Here is a 23,643-nt window from a genome sequence, read left to right on the forward strand (position 1 = left end):
ACGTTTTCTTTGCCCTATAGGAAAAAAACGTTTTCTTCGCCCTATTTTTTTATTTATTTCTTTTAGCCTAAACTTAACCAGTTGGAAACCAGGGGTACAGTAATAAAATTAGCAATCAACCAATCAATCAATTCAATAGACCATGCTCACTTAAAACAGCGCTGCTTCTCTCTCAGTCTGACTCCCCCGCTGTTGCAGACAGGAGTGTGTGTGTGTGTGTGTGTGTGTGTGTGTGTGTGTGTGCGTGTGTGTGTGTGTGTGTGTGTGTGTCACAGTGTGTGTGTGTGTGTGTGCGTGCGTGTGTGTGTATGTGTGTGTGTGTGTGTGTGTGTGTGTGTGTGTGTATGTGTGTGTGTGTGTTTGTGGGTACGCCAGCGTCGGACAGTGTGAGAGAGAACGCTGCAGTCAGTAGAAAGTAGGAAGGAAGAAATTTAAATCAATCAATTAATCAATAGAATAGAATAGACTTTTAATTGTCATTGCACAGTATACAACGAAATTTCAGGGGAGCTCCCACAGACCGTAGTACATAATACATACATGAACACATAACACATAACACTGTACATAACAGAATATTTTAAATAATAAAGTGCATAATGGGTGGTAATCAGAGATTATCAAGTGCAGTGGTAAGTGCATGGTGCACGTGAGGGGACAGTCAATGAGTGTTTAACAGTCTAACTGCTTGGGGGAAAAAGCTGTTCTTAAATCGTGTACTCTTAGCATGTATTGACCGGTATCTCCTCCCTGAGGGAAGGAGCTGAAAGAGGTGATGTGCTGGGTGCGACTGGTCCTTGATGATACATTTGGAGCGGTGGAGGCAGCGGGAGGTGAAGACGGAGGTGATGTTTGGTAGAGGAGTCCCGATGATCCTGCCTGCCGCCTTCACCACCCTCTGTAGAGCCTCTTGCTCTGCCTTTGTGCAGCTGGAGAACCACACAGACACACCGTAGGTCAGCACACTCTCAACCGCACAATGGTAAAAGTTGACAAGGAGATTTCGTGGCAGGCCAGCCTGCTTCAGCTTCCTTAGGTAGTATAGGCGTTGCTGAGCTTTTCCGATCACTGAGGCGGTGTTGGTGCTCCAAGACAGGGTCTCACTCACACTGAGACCCAGGAACTTGAACTCAGTGACCCTCTCCACTACTTCGTTGTTGATGAGCAGAGGGGAGTGGTCAGGCCTTGATCTTCTAAAATCCACTATAATCTCTCTTGTTTTCTTTATATTGAGCGCCAGGTTGTTATTATCACACCAGACTATAAGGTCCTCCACCTCCCTCCTGTAGGCAGACTCATTGTTGTTTGTTATGAGACCCACAACTGTGGTATCGTCTGCGAACTTGATGATGTAATTGGAGGGGTAGGAGGGGGAACAGTCATGTGTGAGCAGGGTGTACAGTAGTGGGCTGAGTACGCAACCCTGCGGGGCGCCGGTGCTGAGAGACAGGGTGGACGAGGTGTAGTTGCCCAGTCTGACGGCTTGTGTGCGGTTTGTGAGGAAGTCCAGCACCCAGTTACACAGTGTATTACACAGACCCAGGGTTTGGAGTTTACTGACGAGTTTACGGGGGAGTATGGTGTTGAAGGCAGAGCTATAGTCGACAAAGAGCATTCTTACGTAGGTGTTTTTCTTCTCTAGGTGTTCTAGGGCGGTATGAAGCACAATGGCTATAGCATCTTCAGTTGATCTGTTCTGCCTGTAAGCAAACTGGTATTGGTCAAAGGAGGCCGGAATGATGGATGTAATGTGTTTCCTGACCAGTTTCTCTAGACATTTAGCAGGGAGGGGGGTGAGTGCCACGGGTCTGTAATCATTCAGGCACGTGACAACTGACTGCTTGGGTACTGGAATAATTGTGGATGTTTTGAAGCATGCTGGGACATATGATAGTAGCAGGGAAAGATTAAATATATCTGTGAAGACCTCCGTCAACTGGTCCGCACACTCCTTCAGTATGCGGCCCACCACTCCATCAGGTCCTGCTGCCTTCCTTGGGTTGGTATTCCGGAGGCAACACCTGACTTCATGGTGGCTCAGGACGGGGGCTGTGCCGCTGGGGGGGAGGGGCTGTACTATTTGGTCCCTGTTTGCTCTGTCGAACCGGGCATAGAAATGGTTCAACTCCTCGGTTAATGTGACAGAGCTATTTATGGGTGATCAATCAATCAATCCGCGATTTTTCTTTTGTTCTAGATTGACTCAAGACCCATCAATTACATCATCCAACATTGTTTAAAGGACTAACACATTCCCCTTGACAGAATCGCTTCATATTTAGTCGTTATGGTGCTTTCAACATAACCATTTGTTGTCCGCGATCTTGTTTTCTCCCGGAGTGAGCCGGGGAGTGATATGTGATTCGGTTGTGGGCGGGTCCTGAGCCCAGGACCGTGGATTGTTGCCAATAAAGACGTGTAAATGGCCAATCAGAATCGAGAAATTTGCATGCCGTTGTATAAATATGCTTACATACACGCATGGCCTACATATGATATATTTCTTTCAATTCCGGGTCTGTGTGGATACAGACATAATGTGATCATTCTACTAGAGTCTTACATCATAAATCCTAAACATCACGAGGCAGTGCTTTATCATGCTTAAAAATTGGGTAAAGTTACAATGCAAAACATTTCAATGCTTACCCGAATGGTCAGAAGAATGGATACGAAGTTGGTTCACAAAGGTTTTATTTTTTTTAAATACAAAATTACAATAAATGCACAGTTCATGGTTATAAGTACAAAGGTTTCTTCTTACAATATATCAGAATGCAGCTCTACAAAAAATCTCTCTTGAGATGAAGTGAGTTAGCCTTTATAAAGGAATACAAGACCTCGTTGTCATTGGTTCAGATACAGTGATGAAATTTCACTAGCCAGTCAACGTTTTAGCACGTCAGTACATATTTATCCAATCATTTTACTCTACGTGTACAGTAAGTGTCTACCCCTTTCCTTTACTTGAGTTACACACAGTTACATAGTTTTTCAAGTATGAGAAAGTCCCTCCGCACACTATCTTAACAGAACCTGCAAAGGGTTAACCTGGTAACCAGGCAGTGCTTGCGAGGCCATCTGTGAAAACTCCCATCCCGACTCCTCAGAGCTATGGCAGAGAGTCTTCAGAGATGCTCTCATCCAGTGAACACAGAATTTACACAGTATAGTAATATATAGTATTACTCTCTTTCATTTTAAGCATAGAATTATGAAACATATAATTAATTCAGCAGAATATGTATACACCTCTTATACCAACATTTCTGACTGTAGCAAAACATTTAACATTTAATTGTTATATAGTTTTAAGAGTGTATAAGTTTATAACACAGGTGGCGCTTGTTGACTTGTGGCACACATAACGTGTGTCTTCTCAACTCCTTTAGTTATTTGTTTCGGTTATGTATCAGAACAGGGATTCACAAGTATTCTCTAGACTTTCACATTTCCGCCTTTATCTACCCCCGGCCTGGGGCCTCTCGCTTCTGCCACACTATCAGTAAAAAGCAGACGGATCAGTAAGGAACAGGTAGTAAAGAATGCAGGCAGGCTAGGCGAGGCCTTCTGTGGGTAAAATCCCTTTTCCATGGCAGAGGCCCCCCTGTCAAGGCCGCATCTTTCATAGTTACCTCCCTTCATACATGCTTGCACCTCTTATACCGACCAGGCAATTCATTCTTCTCTAAGCAGAAACTTATGATTTGCCTATGAAGCATATAATTACATGTGAAAAATAGGTTATACGGCTATATTGTTACATAAACAAAAGGGTAGAACAGAAATCACTGTTCACCCAACTATATACTCACTGTCACTGATTGATCACACATCTTATATGTATTTTGTAGTTTAACTAAGACAGTGATTCTCTCCTCTGTTCTCATCTCTGTGCCAACCTGCTCTTTTCCTTCTGGCTTGTGCAGAGCAACCCATGCACTTCACATATAGACACATACAGTAACATATGCCTAGATCTAAAACAGATATATACCATAAACATATGCTTAAACCTTTTACATCCCACAATTGACAGAGAGAACAGGATGTCATTATAACCAGTGTCACTAGTTGGCTGTGACACTTTACACTACTGTTTTTGGAATTACAGCAGAAAAGATTAAAAATAGACTTATATTCTAGAAGGTATTAACACAACAATGTATGAATGAAAAAATATAATGTTCCCACATCCTGAACGATAGATAATCGATGTTGAATGGGCCATAGTAATGTCAATATAGCAATACAATTTAAAAAGTTATAGCCTTGCAAAGAAGGTAAACATCTCCATAGGCTTTTAACGGTGGCAGAGAGTGGTATAAGATGGGTACAATGCCCGGCGCCCAATGTGTTAAGGTTAAGGGCCCCCGAATGAGCTTGGAATAGGGTAAATGGCATTTTTCAATGATGCCCCTCTAGTTCATGGAATGAACTCCAACAGTCCTTAAAGCTTGAGATTCTTGAGTGTATGTACAGTACACCCGACATGACGAGTAAATGAGGGCAACCTAAATAAAGGTTTGAAATGAAATCAGTTACAGCTGTATTTGTCTCGCTTTGAGATGTCAACATGCTGTGAAAAGTGCTGACTGAAGGCTTCTCCTTGGTCTCCTCCAGGGAGTGGGAGGCCAAGCTGTTGCTGCTGCAGGATATCATTGATGAGTGGCTGGGGGTACAGTCCACCTGGCTCTACCTGGAGCCCATCTTCAGCTCCCCAGACATCATGGCCCAGATGCCCAAGGAGGGACGCTGCTTCACCACCGTCGACAAGACCTGGAGGGACATCATGAAGCAAGTGTCCCTGGTGAGGAGAGACCCTCTGCTCCTACAATACACTGTAGCTAGAGTCCCGATCACCCTCATTCTTACCTAAAGCATGCATTTGAATAGAGCCCTTTCACGGAATGTTTAGAATGTACATTTGTCCTCCATGCTGGAAGAAACAACAGTTGCTGTATGTGCAAATTAACGGTTGCTACAGTATGTGTTGATATATGAGAAATACTGTGTATCAACAAATATTTTATAATTTGGTGTATTTTCTAAACAAGTCGCAGTGGAACAGTGAAACTGGTATCATGCTTTTCCAATATTTTACCTACCCTACCACTGCACATAAATTAGGCATTTTATTTTGAATGTGAACTGTGCAAGGCCTCTATTGCTGTAATACTTCCATTAACAGTATTTCATGCAACATTCTAAATGACCAATGACCACAAGATATTGCAGATATTCTTCCATCATTATTTTCATTTTCATTGAAAAAAGTAGTACAATGATGATGATATGATTTCTGTGGGGGTCTGTACCAAACAAATGTTTCCTTACTGTGGGCCACGATTCCTAGGACAGGGCATCTCTGCAGCATCACAGTCATTGATTTAGAATAGTATTTTGATGACCAATTTGCCTTTTGTTGATGAACTGTTCATTCGTACTACAAGCATCAAGCTGGATTGTTGGTGTACAAGTGTCGTCAGGGCTGTCACAGAGGAGCTTCATTGATCCATTAATCTCAATTCATCATAACATTTTTGTAATAATATGTTAATGCATTTAATCACTTTCACCAAAAAACAATGCTGAGTTATTTTGCACATAGTCTCACACACATCCAAAAACTCTAAACCTTTTTCATTTAATTAGACAATTATTGAGAGTGAATCAGTTTGAATATGGCCACCAGTGATGTCATCTGGGACACTTCAGCTTGAAGTGCCCAGAGGGGAATAGCCTTGCTTATACAGTAGTCTCCAGATTGAAACACACATTTTGACGTCACTGCCTCAGACCTACTGTAGTGACTTTTCAAATGCAAACGCTTCAAGGACAGAACTCACCCCGGTCCTTAACCAGCTCTATGTGTGCTAATTACGACAGGACAGCTGTTTCAATTGCAAATGGCTGGTGGTTGTTGGTACAAACAACACCAGGCTGTATTAGAACACCCAGTGGCACTGTTCATGTTTCTACACTAAAATATGTGTTTGGAACTGGAGACTACTGTATGTACTGTCCTCTGCTGCTGAGCACCAAAGCTATTTTCAAACTTGGCTGAAGTGCGGCGGACTGTATTCCCAGTTGTTGCTAAGATACATATTCAATGTTCCTGAAAGTCTTTTTTGTCCTGATGGCTCTTAGAAACCAGCATTTTTCCATATCGCTTATAAAGGACGGGCCATTATTTGAGACTGTGATTATTAAGTTTGACAGTTTACAGAGAATCCCTTGAAGGGTGCAAATCAATTCAACTTTTTTTTAGACCTTTAGAGTTGTTGTATTCCAGACCACCTGTGGAGACACACAAACACACACACACACACACACACGCACGCACACACACACACACACACACACACACACACACACACACACACACACACACACACACACACACACACACACACACACACACACACACACACACACACACACACACACACACACACACACACACACACACACACACACACACACACACACACACACACACACACACACACACAAAGAAAAGAAGGGACAGTTCCAGCTGTACCCCAGAGACTCTCCAAAGGGTAATTGGTGTCCTCAGCTGAGCTGAAATGAGACGCATCAATATCAGGCAGCGTCCTCCAGAAAGGCTGGCCTGACTGCACCATCAAATAGAAATGATGGATTTTGTCTGGAAGGTAGCGGGACCGTGCCGAGCCACTAAGAAAATGAGGTCACCAAGGGACAGAGAGCCTCCACACTCACACCGTCTTCTATGGAACGTTTTACCCTTCTGTGCAAATGCTTTGCAAGATCTTAAATGTCTGGTGGAATGATGTTTGTGTGTATGTGTTTGAGTATGTGTGTTATCCTCCTGGGAACTGAGGAAAAAAAGTGTCCTCAAAATAATATTTTTTTGTGATTTCCTACCTATTTAAAACATCTTACAATTTAGACTTTTTTTTTAATTTATTTTATTTTACAGCATGTCCACTGTAGTGGACACCAAGTCTTCGTGTAAAAAAATGACCAAACTTACCGTAAAAAATGGCTGTAGAATATAAAATAAATTAATATTTCTTTAACAAATATGAAACAAATATTATATATCTATATCTATTATTGTAATTTAGTTATTTGGCTAACATAAATTCTTCATTCTTCATTGTGCTTAATTTCTTCCTTTGTATTTTCTATTTTAACAGTGATACTCCTGGAAGCATTTTCTCTGTTTGGTAATGCAGAAAGTCAAGTCAAGTCAAGTCAAGAGTTTTATTTGTTACGGCATACAAGTATACAATGAAATGCGGGGGGGATTGTGCATAGTACAATAATAATAATATAATAAGAATCCAATAGAACGACATTGTGCAATAAGAACGACATTGTGCAATAATACAAGTAATCAAAGTAGGGCATATCGGTATATGTACATGAGTTTTTACAGAGCATGGTAGGACATGCTAGGTCCTGTGATAGTGCAATACACTGTTAGCTACGGATGAGGCACTGGGTCTTTATGTACACTGCTATACAATGCTATATTATACAATCTCAAGTTATACTATACTATTCTTAAAGTGACCTTTCCTTTTGTAAAGTGACCATAAGTGTGAGCGTGTGCAGCATGAGTATGTGTGTGCTCATGTTAAAGTGGCTGCTAGTGTGTGAGCGTGTACAGTGTGTGTGTTGTGTGTGTGCTCATGTGTGCTTGTGTGTGGAGAGTTCAGTGTTCAAGGCTCTGATGGCCTGGGGGAAGAAGCTGAGCCGAAGTCTCTCTGTCAAGAAACATCTTGCATTTGGTACACCTCATGCTCTTCTGTCCCTGGTACAAAGTCCTCATCTCTCATCATCTGACAACTCCAAATCTCATTCTCCCTCAATTATTTGGTAAAGAATGCAACAATGTTGGTCATTAAGTACATAAAGATGGTCTTGGTGTCCATTATAATTGACATTCATAAAAGGGCTATTACTAAAAACTCAAATAATTTAACTGCTTTCAGAATGAAATATATCATTCCTAACATGTTAATAAACAAGAATATATATGATTTTCATAGTAAATACCTATCCTCTTTCCCTAAAATGAGCTGTTTCCTATTCCTGCCATTTTGGAACTTCCCAGCATGCCACCCTATCATGCAATACACCAATGGAAAGCCCTGGATGCCCTCTGTAGAGTCCAGCAGGAATTGGTAGAGTAGATCAAAAGACTAAAGGGAGATACATGTGAACAAAATGTCAACTGTAGACTGGAGGACACAATTCAATGGGCTGGGTCTCAGGAGGTTATACAGAGAAAAAGTAAAATACCATGTGATTTAGATTCTAAATAACTTTAGCTGCAAAAAAAATCTGGTGGCACGATGCCATGTAATGTAATTTATTTAAGAACGCTCTAATGTCGCTAGTCTACACACTCTATAACCCCAACAGTGCTGATGCACCTTCAGTCAGTTCCCTATGATCAAAACAAAACCAAACAAGCTGTCCCTCCTAACTGGCCCATAGGTAGGTCAGCATCACAACTTTATAAACACACGCCTTCACCTTGTCTATAGCGTAGATCAACAGCACGTGAAATTGGAGCAATCTCAGGTCCATCGTGCTACAAAACAGTGTGCAGCAAGAAGGCCAATGGTGTACAGCTATTCCACACAAGATATGGTCGGACAGCCCTTAGGGTGTCATTACCCAACCCGCCACTAGGGGCTGCTCAAAATCCATGGTTCTGCCCAGCGTCAGCAGCCTCCACATCTCAACTTCCTCTACCCCTGGTCATTTATTTACTCTCTAATGTGTCAGTTATGCACTCCTGTCCACAGAATTGCACATAAAAACCAGCGGGCAAAATTAATTGAAAAGACATGCTTCCTTGAACCTGTTTCCTTTTAATTATGCCAGCAGTCCGTGCCCTCCGCAATAGACCTTATGCCCTCTAATGGGCAGAAGGGAGAAGAGCTGCTAGCTTTTTGATGAGTCTCTTAGACTGGAGTCTTATTGCATGCTACGTTATGAATATATACACACATCCCTTAAGCCCGACGCCAGCTCACACCAGCCACTGTCAAACTTGGAGCCGCCTGACGTGAAAATAATTTGTTTATGTTATTTTCGTGATTATATCTCACGGGTCGAACAAACCTGAACGTTATTGCCATAAAATACAACGTATATTGTTTCTTTACCTTTCTGTGAACGTCTTGGGGGGGAAAATCTAAATCTGGTGAAAGATGTCGGAGCTATGGACATTATACAAAAGTAACTGTACTTACAGTAGATTTCATTCACGGTCTTTGCTGCCCTGTAACGGGCGCCATTGGAAAGAGAAGATTTGGCCCGATCCATAGATGTATGACTTGGCCATAATAAGGTAATTTATAGGCCTGATATTCTATATTCATATTTCAAATTGCATGTGTCCGGATGGCAAAATTCTGTACTGTATCTACAAAACCCCCTGTAAATCATCTGCCCTTTATTCATCTGCTTTTTGTACACTTGATCTCAAGACAGTGCTGAATGAGCTCAGTGGCAATTTTCCACGTCTGGTCGATGTTAGCATGGTGTTATTCACTGTCAAAGATGGGGGAAAAAAAGAAATAATAATTGATATTCTCCTTTGGTTCATTACAATTTACTCAAGTATAGTAACAAACACAATATTTCTGACACTGGGAATACATTCCCTGAGGTCCATAGATGTCCCTAGATAGCAAGAACATGCAAATGGGGTTGTAGAAATGGAGCAATCTTCCATTTACTTCCATTATCTACTTTTAGGTGAATTTTCTGTAAATATGGCTAAGGCTTAAGAGGTTAATCTGAAAAAGGAAGTCAAAGGCTCACACAGTCTCAATGTGGGATGATGAAAGAAGTCCTTATTGACCTGTCAGGAGTCAGGACATCCTGACCCGAGTGGGAGGGGGGGGGGGCTGCCTCAACCCTCCATCTCAGGGTAAAATGCTTTGACCTGACATTTTCAAACACCTTTAATCAGACCAGTCTAATGGAGACCCAAAAGCACCAGATGGAGAGAAGAATTCAGTGTGTGTGTCTGACTGGCATGTGCACAAACCTGCATGTGTGCGTATCCAGTACGCAGGTTTCAGGTTATAACAGTTTTTTTTGTTTTTTTTGCCTATTTAATTTCCACACACAGTGCGGTCCAGTTATCTCAGCAGCAGTGAACGCGGACAGTTAATTTCCCCCAACGAAGCCATACATCTGTTTGACTAATAAAAGCTACATTATCCCAAATAATACAGACATTAGCACAATGTTATCCATTCACTCTGCTCATGAATAGCCTCCAGCTAGTGGGCTGAATATAAAAACCCTCTCCCTTATATCATATTCTTCCTGGAGACTGGGCTTAAATCACATGTCTGGGTGAAATCTCTGAAAGGCTACAACTCCTTGGTCCTTCAGAGCTAGTTAGTGTGATTATGTCTTCGCCCAGCCCACCCTAAATAAGGACAGAAGGGCCCATCAAGAGTGCCATTCAAACTCTGCTAAATCAGCCCAACTTTGGATTCGTCATTCTGCTTATCTAATGATCTTGATGATTTGATTTGGACTTTTCTGTGGGAGTTGGTTACAGTAGCCTAGGTCTTGGTCCATAAAATCCAATCAAAAAGAGCTTTAATCTCAGATATCTTTTTTATTTTTTGCCATTAGTGTTTTCCAACTTATACATTTCCATAGTTACAAAAGGTGATTTAAGGAAAGGCTTAGCAAGGAGGGAACGCTTATTACAGCTCATTTTAATTCTCTAATCTTGGGCTGGGCAATATGACCAAGGTATTATGTCACAATATTTTTCTTTAGTTTTGACAGTATAATGATATTTGTAAATGTATTTGTAAATTGAAAATGGGGGACCCTGATGGAAACAAGACAAACGTCTTTTTCAGGTCTGCATCCCCTTAACAATTTAATTGAGCCGTACTGTATTGTACCCATTCTGCAATCTGTTAAATAAAGTTTTCATTCATTCATTCATTCATTCATTCATTCATTCATTCATTCATTCATTCATTCATTCATTCATTCATTCATTCATTCATTCATTCATTCATTCATGGTATTTCATTTTCCAGTACAAATTACAATGTGAAATCGTGAAATTGTATCTTGTAATACAGTTGCCATGATGCTCGTTCAAAATGGTCAATCTTAATTTTCTTTTTTTTTAATACCGCTGTGTAAGGTACATGTTTTTTGATGAACTTAAAAATATACAGTATGTAATGAATGAATGAATGAATGAATGAATGAATGAAAACTTTATTTAACAGATTGCAGAATGGGTACAATACAGTACGGCTCAATACATACAATTGTTAAGGGGATGCAGACCTGAGAAAGACGTTTGTCTTGTTTCCATCAGGGTCCCCCATTTTCAATTCATATAGACATTTATGACATACACAACATACATGACATTTATGGCATAGGGACATATAGGTATTTAGTACTGATACATTTGTGACATAACGGTATTCAAATATACAGTACTGTTACCCCTAGATCCTGACAGAGTATATACATATGATGGGGAGGGGACTGTACATTAGGAGGGGGTGGGTGGGTGGGAGGGAAATATACATACGGCGGGGAGGGAATATATACATGCGGTGGTGAGGAGACTGTCTATTAGGAGGTGGTGGGGGTTTTGGGCATTTACGGTGGCCAGTTTCGAATTGCAGCCTCCCGTAGGTGCTCTTTAAGAGCGGTTTTGAATGTGGGATTCACATTCCTTTACAGCTTTGGGTAGGGCGTTCCACATTGTTGTGGCATAATTGCGAAACGTGTTTAGTCCCTTGTTTGAGCCGAATCTGGGTTTAACATGATTTGTTGAGCTTCCTCTGGTGTAGTGGTTGTGGTATTCACTGACCTTTGGGAAGTATTTTGACATGTACATGGGCACCCCGGTCGTATAGTGTATCTTGTAGACCAGGCCCATTGCAAGTTGCTGTACTCTGTCGTCTACTCTAAGCCATCCTAGGTTGGCAAAGTGGGCAGGGGTGAGGTGGGTTCTGGGGTTCAGGTCAAGTAGTAGTCTGACCAGTTTGTTTTGTGATGTTTGTAATTTTGTTTTAAGCGCCTTTGAGGTGCTTTGGTACCATGAGGTGCCATACTATATGTATATAATATATCTCATGGATGACGGTATAGTGAAAACCTATAGGCTACAGTACCTTGTATGGCTCCATGACGATATCCCTTCATACCTCCCAGCCCTGTAGGTAGATGCTCTATAATTGAGCCCAGGGGGAGAGAAAATGTAACTCTATTTTGGTGCGAGTCGTCATTTAATTCCCTGCCACTGCCTCAACTTCAGTCACCACAGGTAATAAGAAATCAATAGCAATCAGGAGAGAGGGGAACTTTTTTTTTTATCTTCGGCTAGATGCACTGTGTGGGGCCAAAGCAAACTTTGCAGGAGGGCACGAAGGGGGATAAGGGAAGGGGGAGTGTGTTTCAGCGGCTGAGCCTCATATTTCATTGTATTGTAGCCTTTACTGGATCCAAAGCTAAATTAGTGACAGGTCAAAGCAAAACACACAGTCTACTCTGTTGCCTTCTGAACTCTATTGATTCTAATTGTACTGGATCAGTGGGTAGAATGTCGGCGTTGCTCACACATTCCCAGACAAAGAACCCGCTGTGTGCAGTTATTTGATTACACGCCTCCGCTCCACTGTATCGCACAATTCCACTAGCTCTTGATCAATGATACCCAGTTTATCAGTATATATACTGTGTATATATACACACACACACACACACACACACACACACACACACACACACACACACACACACACACACACACACACGCTTATCATTCAGAAGTTTGTAGCGAGATTGGATAAACGATAAACACAACAACAACAACAACAACAACAACAACAAGAAAATGCAGATGCCCATTACTGATATCCATTTCCGGGACAGATCGCACAAACCGAAACAAATTCGTTTTCCTTCTTTATCGCTACATAAGCTTCAGCCTAACCTTCCCCTCCTGTGAGAAGTTGTCAGTGATAAGAGGCATGTACCTCCCTCCCCTCAGTATCTGGTTATGAGTTATGTTCCTACTCGCGTTATCTTTCATTTTGCCAGAATGTCGGGGCTGGCTTCATCCCTGTGAGCTCATACATTCTCTACCTAACCTTGAAAGATTAGATAGAGTTTTTAAGGCTCCTCCTGGAGCGGGGAGGGGGGGGTGGAGTCCAGAGGCTACATGTTGATTAGTCCAGATGAGATGAGATCAGAGGTGAAATGTATCATAGGTGCCAGACAGGCCTGCAGGAGAAGTCTCCATTCCTAGTTCAATTGTCTGAATTTTGGACTGGAGGCTGTGACGAGGAGACTTTTTTTTTTTTTTTTTTTTATATATCTTTTATCCAAAGCGCTTTACAATTTTTGTTCCTCACATTCATCCATTCACTCACACATTCACACACCGATGGCAGAGGCAACCATGCAAGGTGCCAACCTGCTTGGTCTATTATTGTGTATTTTCTTTTTGTTTCAGGAGTGATTTTGAAATAACTTGAATATTAAAAGGAACAAAGACATCATTCTTTATGGTAAAATGATCCATTTAGAATGTCTGGTCTTCTGCCACATATGTTTGGCCCTCCTTGTCAAAAGGTTTAGGTACCAGTATCTCTGTCCAAGAGCAAACACCATGTCAAGTATAATGATGGTAAAGTTGAAGGTACATAATAATAATACAGTGACTGTCCAGCTTACTTAAAAGTCCATGGAAAGAAATAATCTGAGGCACTCTGATTGAAAATGAAAAATCATTTATTAATACAGGGATCAACAATGTGTTTTGACTCTTAACGAGTCATCATCAGGGTGTCAAAATATTATTAATATTAATATGTAAAAAATATTGTAACAAATCAAATACAATTTATTTGTATAGCTCACATGGAATAGTCCCCATGGGCTGTACAAGTCTTCTTGTAGAAGTCAAGAAGAAACATCACAATAGGTAAAAAACAAAAACCACCATAAAATCCAAATAAACAAAGACGGCACTCAGGCAACAAACAAGATGAGGTGTATACATGCCTCAGTGTTTGGCTAATATCAGCATAGTCCAGCGTTGTGGTATAGACCTTTCTACCAACATAGACATTCTACATTAATAATAATAATAACTTCGTTTTATATAGCGCCTTTCAGAGGACCCAAGGTCGCTTTACATAAGGGGGGAGGGGGGGAGATGATAAATTAACAAACATAGTGGACAGACACAACATATACAAAGTGAGAAAGTTAGGGGTTGAAGGCCAGGTTGAAGAGGTGGGTTTTGAGCAGTTTTTTAAATGAGTCCAGAGTTGGGGCAGTGCGGAGTTCTGCGGGGAGGGAGTTCCAGAGGGTGGGAGCTGCCACACCATGGAAAGTAGTAGTTGTGATTGGAGGATCAAGAAAAGAGGACAGGGCTTGAGATAAGCAGTGGCGAATCCTCATGGAAGCCAACCGAAGCCAGGCCTCCCCCTTATTAAAATATGAATTAATATGAAATATGAAGATTTTTTTTTTATTATTTAAAATGTTTTATATAGTTTACAATAATAATAAAAAAATCATAATTTTTCATCTGTGTTATAATTTTTTTTTGAAATGTCTCCCTCTTCTCCTTCTCACTCTCTCTAACACACTGTCAGACTCACTGGGTCTCATTCCCGAAATTTTTTCAAAGATATATTCTGGAAGACTTATCTTGGAACCACTGAGACATAATCAATGACAAGTTCACTCTGAGTCCTGAACGTGCTGGTAATATGTCTTAAGTGGCTGAAAAGGTCGCACAAATTATATGATCTGATATCTGCTTGGAGAATGGCATTCTGTCTTAAACTCGAAAGCGCGTTCCCGTTCAGGTCATTTGCATACAAAACACCGCCTCCAGAGCTCCTTATAAGGCAACTAGTGACGCAGCTGTGTGCAAATGAGTTGGCGGAAGTGCTTTGCGAGTCTTGCGAGCCACGTGATTACGAAACCTAGCGTCAGTCAGTGCCAATCAGAGAGCGTCTCCGAGAAATGCGGCTAGGTTTCGTAATCACGCTTGCGTGCCATCAAAACTAGATTAGATTAATGTATTGGCATCATATACAGCTCGCGGTACACCTTCCGCAGCGCGCGCGCGCAGTACTGTATATGAATGAATGAATGAATGAAATATAATATATATAGCCTACGGCGGGCGTAATGAATGAACGCAGTATGGCTTATTATTCCATAATTAAGCCTATAGGTTACTGTTCATTCGTAGGCGCACACAAGACTTGTTATGGAATATTAATGCAGTCTATTTCCAGTGCACCGATTAGCTTTAGTTCTTATTTATTTATCCACTGTCATTTCAGTGTTGGTGTATAGGCTATATAGTGTATTTCAATATACGTTTAATTGATTAATGATATATTCGAAGGAATGCAGGTTTATAGCTATATCAACCCCCTCCAATGTACAGTAAATGACCAAGTATGGTTTTGTCAATATTCCAATGTACTGTTTTGCTTGTACAGTGTAAGTCTATCCACCACCCACCCCTCCTACCCAACCTCCTCCAACAGTTTCTACGTCAAATGTACTCTCTTTTCTGGACTCTTTTTGTATCACAAACAGTACTGTTGTTACAAAGGATCAGATTAAACCGAATATATATATTTATTGATTGATATATATTGCATAATATTTGTATATCGTTTGATATCCCTTGTATATTCCTTGTACATATACACGGAATATCCCTTTAGCCTAGTACAGACCATAATATTTCATTCTCCTATTGGACAGCGGTCCACAGGCGCCAAAGCCATGCCTCCAAAGTCAAGTTCAAAGTCACCGCCGGGGACATGCCTGGACATGAACGGTATTGCGCAAGGATATGAGACAGGAATAAAGCTGGTACTAGTTTATTCACCTAAGCGTATAAATACGGCGCAGGTGAATACAGAAGCACTTAGTAACTAAAGTTGAAGCCTCACCCACGATACGACGTGCGGTGAAGTATGGCCTGTTTGGCCCCAAATAGAGCATTGAGACCGCGTGCGAATTAATAACTGAATTGTCACAGTTTAACGCTGTACCGTCGAGTGCGACCTATTCTATTAAGTCAGTAATAGTCTATTTGTGTATAGTGTATCGTGCGGCTAAAGTTCTACAGTGACCAGCATCACCAACGTTTCTTCGTATCAGCTAGAGTGCTTATCCAGGCTGGGCTGCTTATCATGGCGCTTTCACCCGAGGAGCCCTAGACGAGGACCGTGTGGACATGTACACTGGATTATCTACCCGACGACTGCATAGCCCTTTTCGGCTGGATTATATTTGCTTTTGGTCCTGTAATTAATGGAGCGGAGAATCGCCGACACCCACAAGTGTGTGGGATTTACCCTGTGAGGAGCCACGTCGAGTCTGCCCCTCAGAAGCCTGAGGCAGGCTAGCTTTCTTCCATGTGGAGCTACATGCTACGGAGAACAGCTGTATTCGTCTGTGGATCAAGATCTTATTGCACCGTCTCCTGTACTCGGAGTCTCCTTATCATCGTTGACCCAGGCTCTACTACCGACAGACCCTCTACCCTTGCTGGCTTACAACTGGGGGGACCCTTCCAGTATCTCCCGCTATATTACTAGTGTACCATAGATATAATTCCCTAAGATTCAGGTTGTATGATTACCTCCTGCGTAAGATGAGAATGGACATTCGTTATTGATTTGCCTACGCACATTCCTTTGCCTTATAAGCGCATTCAAAGTGAAGTAAAGTAAAGTATATTATGTACCTTTTGCTGCAATAAATACTTAAATACAACTTTGTGTAGAACCGATTCATTGTGGGGAAGTGTTCATCATTAGATACCTGTGTACTGTATGGCCAGTAGGAATGTACATAAAGACGGTAGTGGTTTAATGATACCATACTTATCAATACAGTCAGGGAATTGTACCCCTCAGTTACAATTGGTCCTTCGAGCCGGAGGGTAACTAGCGTAATATTAATATAGTGGTATTAATATTGACATGGCCAATGATGAACACTCCACAAAACGGTTCTCCTAAAATAGATCGCCCGCAGCGTAGACGGCAGACACCTCAGTACTTAGAGGATTACGTTGCCAGTATACTACCTAGCTTTCTACAGACGGTAAACGCGGAAAAAGTAGATAGTAAAATTATGTCCGACCCTATCGACCAGGCTACCCCGCCAATAGAGACCCTAGTAGGTTCTAACGTAACTGACCAAGCTCACGGTGGGGACCAGGAGGGACCTGACATGACTTTACCCCCCGCCAAGACCGAAGAAGTAGTCCCCGGAGAGCTCCAGGATAAAGACAGCCCTCCAGGGATGGAACTCGACCCACTACTAGAAGGGGCGAGCACCCCGGAGATGGATCTCCTCGACTCGCCACAGGAGAACGGATCTCCAACGAGTACTACCAGGAGCGGATCACCTCAACCAGCGTCTTCCCCCAGCGAGGCGGACAAGATGCTGGCACAGGCCTTCCTCGCCAGCCTGGCAGCCTCAACAGAGCGCGATCGACTCCAAGCACAGACGCTTAGTGAGCGCGAACATTCTTCCATGGAAAGAGAACGCCTTCAAGCGCAGCAACGGAGTGACGAAGACCGTATACGTCTAGAGATTAGACGCCTTCAGACGGAAGAGAATATGGGAAGAGACCGGGCCGAAGCCCAGCGCGCCGCCGCCGAAGCCCAGCGCGCCGCTGCCGGTGCCCAAAGAGAAGCAGAGCGTGACCTCGCTCTCACCAAGCGCGAAGCCGAGCGCGACCGATTACAATCGCAGATAATGGAGCAGCTGATTACCAGGGCAACACCCCCTCCCTCCGCACGGGGCTCCAGGGCCTCGTCAAGACAAGGGTCAAGGGCACCCTCCCCTACCCGATCAAGCGACCCTGAGCCCGACCACCAGAGAGAGCCTATACCCACCTCCGAACCCCTTCCCCGACCGGTCCAAGCGAGACCCAGCTACAAGGAAGAAACGGTCTACACCGCGGAGAGGCTAAATAGACGACTACAGGATCTAGATGACCTGCCAGAGGAAGAAGAAGAGGGAGAGGAGGAGAGCCAAGCCCAACAGCAGCACAGTACTCCACAGGACCAGGAGGTCCAGTACAGCCCAGGCTTTACCCCCGCGGCTCTGCGCTACAGACCCCCGACTCAATTCACGGGTGAGCTTGATGCACGACCAGCCCCGAGGAACAGCACCTGGGTACGCGGGCCATGGTATCCAGCAGGTACCAGCCCACCAAGACACTTAAGAGGAGACTCGCCTAGGAGGCCTCTCTTCCAACGCTCACTGATGTGCCAGCCATCCATGGCATCGTACATTGGCACACCGACGTTCCCGGACTTCACACACGAGAACAGAGCACAGTACACAGAGCTACGAATGTGCTTAGAGACAATGATGTCCGATGTAGCTGATGAACCGTACAAATATGCTATCCTACTAAAGCACCTCAAGGTGCCCCGAGCGCACAATATAGCGCTGGCATATGCCACCTCTACTACCCCATACACCGCGGCTCTAGCAGCACTCGACCAAAGATATGGACGCATATGGGACTACGTAATACAAGAGATAAGGCATATTGACCGTCTACCCCCAGCCACAGACAATCGCTCACTAGATGACCTGTCTATCAAGGTACAATCCCTGGTAGGGATGCTGGGGGCGCAAAAGGAAAAGGGTATGCACGAACTGTATGCAAACTCTAATGTCGAGAGGATTTTAGAGAAGCTTCCGCCCGCCCGACAAGAGCGCTTCAGGCGGCAAAGAGACCACCGTGATCCTAACGGTCCCGAGCCATCCCTCCTAGACCTAGCCGACTTCCTGGCGAGAGAAGTCAACAGCCTACGGTTGGATACGTTCATGCGGAGCACACCAAGCTCCAGAGAGGGACCTAGGAGAGCAAACGATGGCCGCAGATTGGTGACCGTCATGCACCAATCAGAATCAGTACCGAGCAGCAAGAACCACAGTACCCCCTCGATGAAAGAGAAGTGGAAGATGGTGTGCCCGTACTGCGAAAAGGAACACTGGCTGTCACAATGTGACACATTCAAGAAGATGACCACCGACAAGGTGAGTCAATGGATAAAGTCCAACCGACGCTGTTACCGATGTGCGCGCAGTCACATGGCAGCCGATTGCCGCTTAAAGAAGAGGTGTAGTCGGTGTGACGGAGCCCACTTAGACGTCCTACACGACAGTAACAGAAGAAAGCCTGCACCCTCAAGCAGCACAAAGGCAAGTGTTATGTACATTGACCCCGCCAGCAGCGGGGGCGCCCGGGTGCTCTTAAAGGTGGTCCGCGTAACACTGAGTTACCAAGACAAGGTCATGGACACTTACGCCGTCCTTGACGACGGGTCAGAGAAGACCCTTCTCCTCGCGTCCGCTGCGGCCCAGCTGGGGCTGCGGGGGAGCGAAGACCAGATGACGATTCGGACAATAAGAAGAGATCTAAAGACGATAAAGGGCGAGAATGTCTCCTTCACTATCGCAGCAAGCGGGCACCCAGAGAGACGGTATAGGATCACTAACGCTTTCACCAGCCAAGACATAGGCCTGTCGCAGTACACCTACCCCATCGCCAAGCTGATGGATAAATATGTGCACCTGCGTCAACTACCTATACCGCTCATAGACGGTGCCACCCCGACCCTGCTGATAGGCTCCGACCATGCAGACCTCATCGTCCCGATGGACCGGGTCCACACAGGGCCCAGAGGCTGTCCTGCAGCAGTCGAGACCCGCCTAGGATGGACACTACAAGGCCTCCTCGTTAGGTCTCTTAACCGAACAGCAGCCACTAGCTGCCTCCACTCCAGAGTGACAGAAGAAGACACCACCCTCCTACAGCATGTCGAGAGGCTATGGACACTAGAGACAATGCCCTTTAAGAACGAAAAGAAAGACATTCGTTCCAAGGAAGACATTTATGCTATAGCCCTCCTCGAGGAGGGGACAAAGAGAGTCAAAGTCAACGGAGTGATGAGATACGCAACTCCACTCCTGAGGCGAGAGGGTATGCCTACCTTCCACGCCCCAAAAGAAGCGACAGAGCGGTATCTACTGAACACAGAGCGGCGCCTAGCCAGAGACCCCGCTCAAGAGACTGTGTACCGCGCTGAGATTGACAAGCTAATCACAGCGGGACACATAAAGAAAATTGACATTAAAGAGGCCGATCAGACGACCGAATCATGGTACGTGCCGCACCACAAAGTCCACCACAACGGCAAGGATCGTATTGTGTTCAACTGTAGCTACCAGATCGGATCACAAAATCTGAATAAAGAGCTCTTGCCCGGCCCAACACTCAGCCCCTCTCTACTAGGCGTGTTACTACGTTTCCGCCAAGACAAGGTGGCCATCAACGGCGACATCAAAGGGATGTTCCTGCAGGTGAGACTAGTGGAGGAGGACAAGCCCCTGCTGCGGTTCCTATGGAGAGAGAGGATCGGGGACGAGCAACCAGCCATCTATCAATGGGAAGTCCTCCCTTTCGGAACCACATGCAGCCCATGCTGTGCTACGTTTGCACTGCAAAAACACGTCGCAGAGGACCCAGCAGCCGATGAAGAGGTCCGACAAAGTGTAGGAAATAGTTTCTACGTGGACAACTGTCTGCAAAGCGTCTCGACGCCAGAAGAAGCCGAGGCCCTTCTACTCAAGCTCCGCGCCTCCCTGATCAAAGGCGGCTTTGATCTCAGGCAGTGGGCCAGCAGCGACCCGCAAGTATTGCGCAGCCTCTCCCCCGAGGACAAGGCCGCAAGCAGCGAGACCTGGATGGCGACCATCCCAGGAGAAGCCCAAGAAATGACATTAGGACTAGTCTGGCGCTTCAAAACAGACTCGCTCCATTATAAACACACACCCCTGACCAAGGAGCAGGGAAGGTCGACTGCACTACCGACCACAAGACGGAGTGTATACAGAACACTCGCCAGACAATATGACCCATTGGGATGTATTCTACCTTACACCACCAGGGCAAAGATGATTGTAAGAGCGTTATGGGACAAGGACCAGGGCTGGGACGACCCCATACCCGAACACCTTGCCTCCACATGGAGAGAGTGGGAGACAGAACTCAGCTCACTCCCAGGTGTCAACATACGCCGCAGCTACTTCCCACCCACAGTGAGGCCGGAGACGTGCCAGATGGACCTGCACGTCTTCAGCGACGCCTCCGAAGTAGCCTACGGTTCGGTGGCCTACTTGCGTGCCCGAGAGGAGGGAGGAGAAATACATACTGCTTTCATCCTGGCTCGCTCAAGAATAGCCCCACGCAAGCAACAATCTATCCCGCGTCTAGAGCTCTGCGCAGCCCTAGCAGGAGCGCAACTCGCCACGTTAATCCAACGTGAACTCACCATCCCGGTGCAAAGAACAATCTTGTGGTCAGACTCCACGACAGTACTCACATGGATCCGGTCTGATTCGTGTAGATACAAGGTCTTCGTGGGAGTCAGAGTCACAGAGATTCAAGATTTAACAGAAGCAGCAAGCTGGAGGTATGTGGACACAAAATACAACCCAGCTGATGTCATCACCCGGGGAATGTCCCTGGATGACCTCACCCGTCACAATCTATACAGTGACGGGCCAGAGTTCCTCAAGCTCCCGGAAGAAGAGTGGCCTACACCCACCCCACGGGAAGCGAGTAAAGAGGAGGCAGAGAACAAGAAATCTATGTTCTGTGGATTGACCACACTCGTCTCCACAGACCCCGACATAGACGATTGCCTCACCCTTGAGAATGCGCAGCTAAAGACATTCCTGTGGCACCACCCAGAGGTTCAGCTCACTACTGACATTACCGCAGCTAACTACGAAGAAGCAGAACTTCTTCTCCTGCAACGAGCCCAGAGAGACTCGTTTCCCGATGAGCTAGACTGTCTACAGGGAGCAAAGCCCGTCCCGTCAGACAGCAGATTGCTCCACCTAGCCCCCGAGAGCGACGCCCATGGTCTCATCAGAGTGGGTGGTCGTCTGCGGAGAGCTCCAGACTTACCGGATGACGTCAAGTACCCGATAGTCTTAAACAGCCGACACAAGGTCACAGAGCTGATCATAAAGAAATACGACGAGGATGTGCATCACGCCGGGGCAGAGAGAGTCTTCGCGGAGATCAGACGTCGTTATTGGATACTGCAAGGGAGAGAAGCAGTGCAGCGTTTCCAGCGGACTTGTCTAGACTGTCGTAAATGGCGAGCGCAGCCCAGTATACCCCGGATGGCTGACCTACCTCCCTGTCGCCTCCGACTCGGCGACAAGCCTTTTCACTCCACCGGTATGGACTGTTTCGGCCCGCTGTATGTAAAGAAAGGAAGAGGGACCGAGAAGCGGTGGGGTATTGTATTCAAATGCATGACCACCCGAGCGATGCATATAGAACTCCTTCCAACCATGAGCACAGACTCATTCCTTATGGCCTTCCGAAGATTCACAGCGCGGAAAGGCAAACCGTCTATACTATTGTCTGATCACGGGACAAACTTCAAAGGCGGAGAGAGAGAGCTGAGAGAGAGCTTCCAAGCTATGGGCCCAGAACTTAAGACCCACCTCGCTCCATCCCAGATTGATTTCCAGTTTAATCCCCCGAATGCACCTCACTTCGGTGGAACTTGGGAACGAGAAGTACGTTCAATCAAGACAGTCCTGTACGCCGTGCTTGGGGCCCAGACCGTGGCGGAAGAAGTCCTAATGACAGTCCTCACGGAGATCGAGGGAGTATTGAACTCAAAGCCCCTCGGTTACGTCTCAAGTGATGTAGCAGATGTCGACCCAGTCACCCCCAACACCCTCTTGATGGGGCGGCTGGACCCCGCGCTACCACAGACAGTGTACAGGCCTGAAGAAGCGAACGGCCGAAGAATGTGGAGGTACAGTCAAGTATTGGCTGACAAGTTTTGGAACAGCTTCCTACTCCACTATCTACCGTCTCTACAGACCCGCCAGAAATGGGTAAAAGAGAGAGACAATTTGACAGAAGGAACAGTCGTCATGATTATCGACCAGTCACTACCCCGAGCTATGTGGCCGGCTGGCCGCGTAAGCAAAGTGATCACCGGTGCCGACGGAAAGGTCAGAGCAGCAGAAGTGCTCGTCCAAGGGCGGATCTACACCCGACCCGTGGCGAAGCTAATAGAGTTGCCAAGGCTTCCCGATACTATTGATGACGACCATGACCCCATGACTTTGTGAACTGCCCTACCCCTCACAACAGACATTGAGTAGTGGACAGTGCGGTTAATCTGTCTCTGCTTAGCTAATTAGGTGGGACTAATTAGGAGGCGGCTGTTACAAAGGATCAGATTAAACCGAATATATATATTTATTGATTGATATATATTGCATAATATTTGTATATCGTTTGATATCCCTTGTATATTCCTTGTACATATACACGGAATATCCCTTTAGCCTAGTACAGACCATAATATTTCATTCTCCTATTGGACAGCGGTCCACAGGCGCCAAGGCCATGCCTCCAAAGTCAGGTTCAAAGTCACCGCCGGGGACATGCCTGGACATGAACGGTATTGCGCAAGGATATGAGACAGGAATAAAGCTGGTACTAGTTTATTCACC

General features: G+C 45.0%; 1 protein-coding gene across 1 annotated transcript in view; it reads left to right on the top strand.

The window, feature by feature from the left end:
- The window catches only part of LOC311225992 (dynein axonemal heavy chain 7-like), a gene marked incomplete at both ends in the record, with an annotated part of 810,419 nt that overhangs the window by 86,478 nt on the left and 700,298 nt on the right, over window positions 1-23,643 (top strand). The window contains 1 exon segment of the mRNA XM_084311374.1: window positions 4,624-4,810. Within this exon segment, the coding sequence (XP_084167500.1) occupies window positions 4,624-4,810 (187 nt within the window).

This window comes from Notolepis coatsorum, assembly GCF_963971535.1.
Source record: "Notolepis coatsorum genome assembly, chromosome: 3".
Lineage (NCBI taxonomy): Eukaryota > Metazoa > Chordata > Actinopteri > Aulopiformes > Paralepididae > Notolepis > Notolepis coatsorum.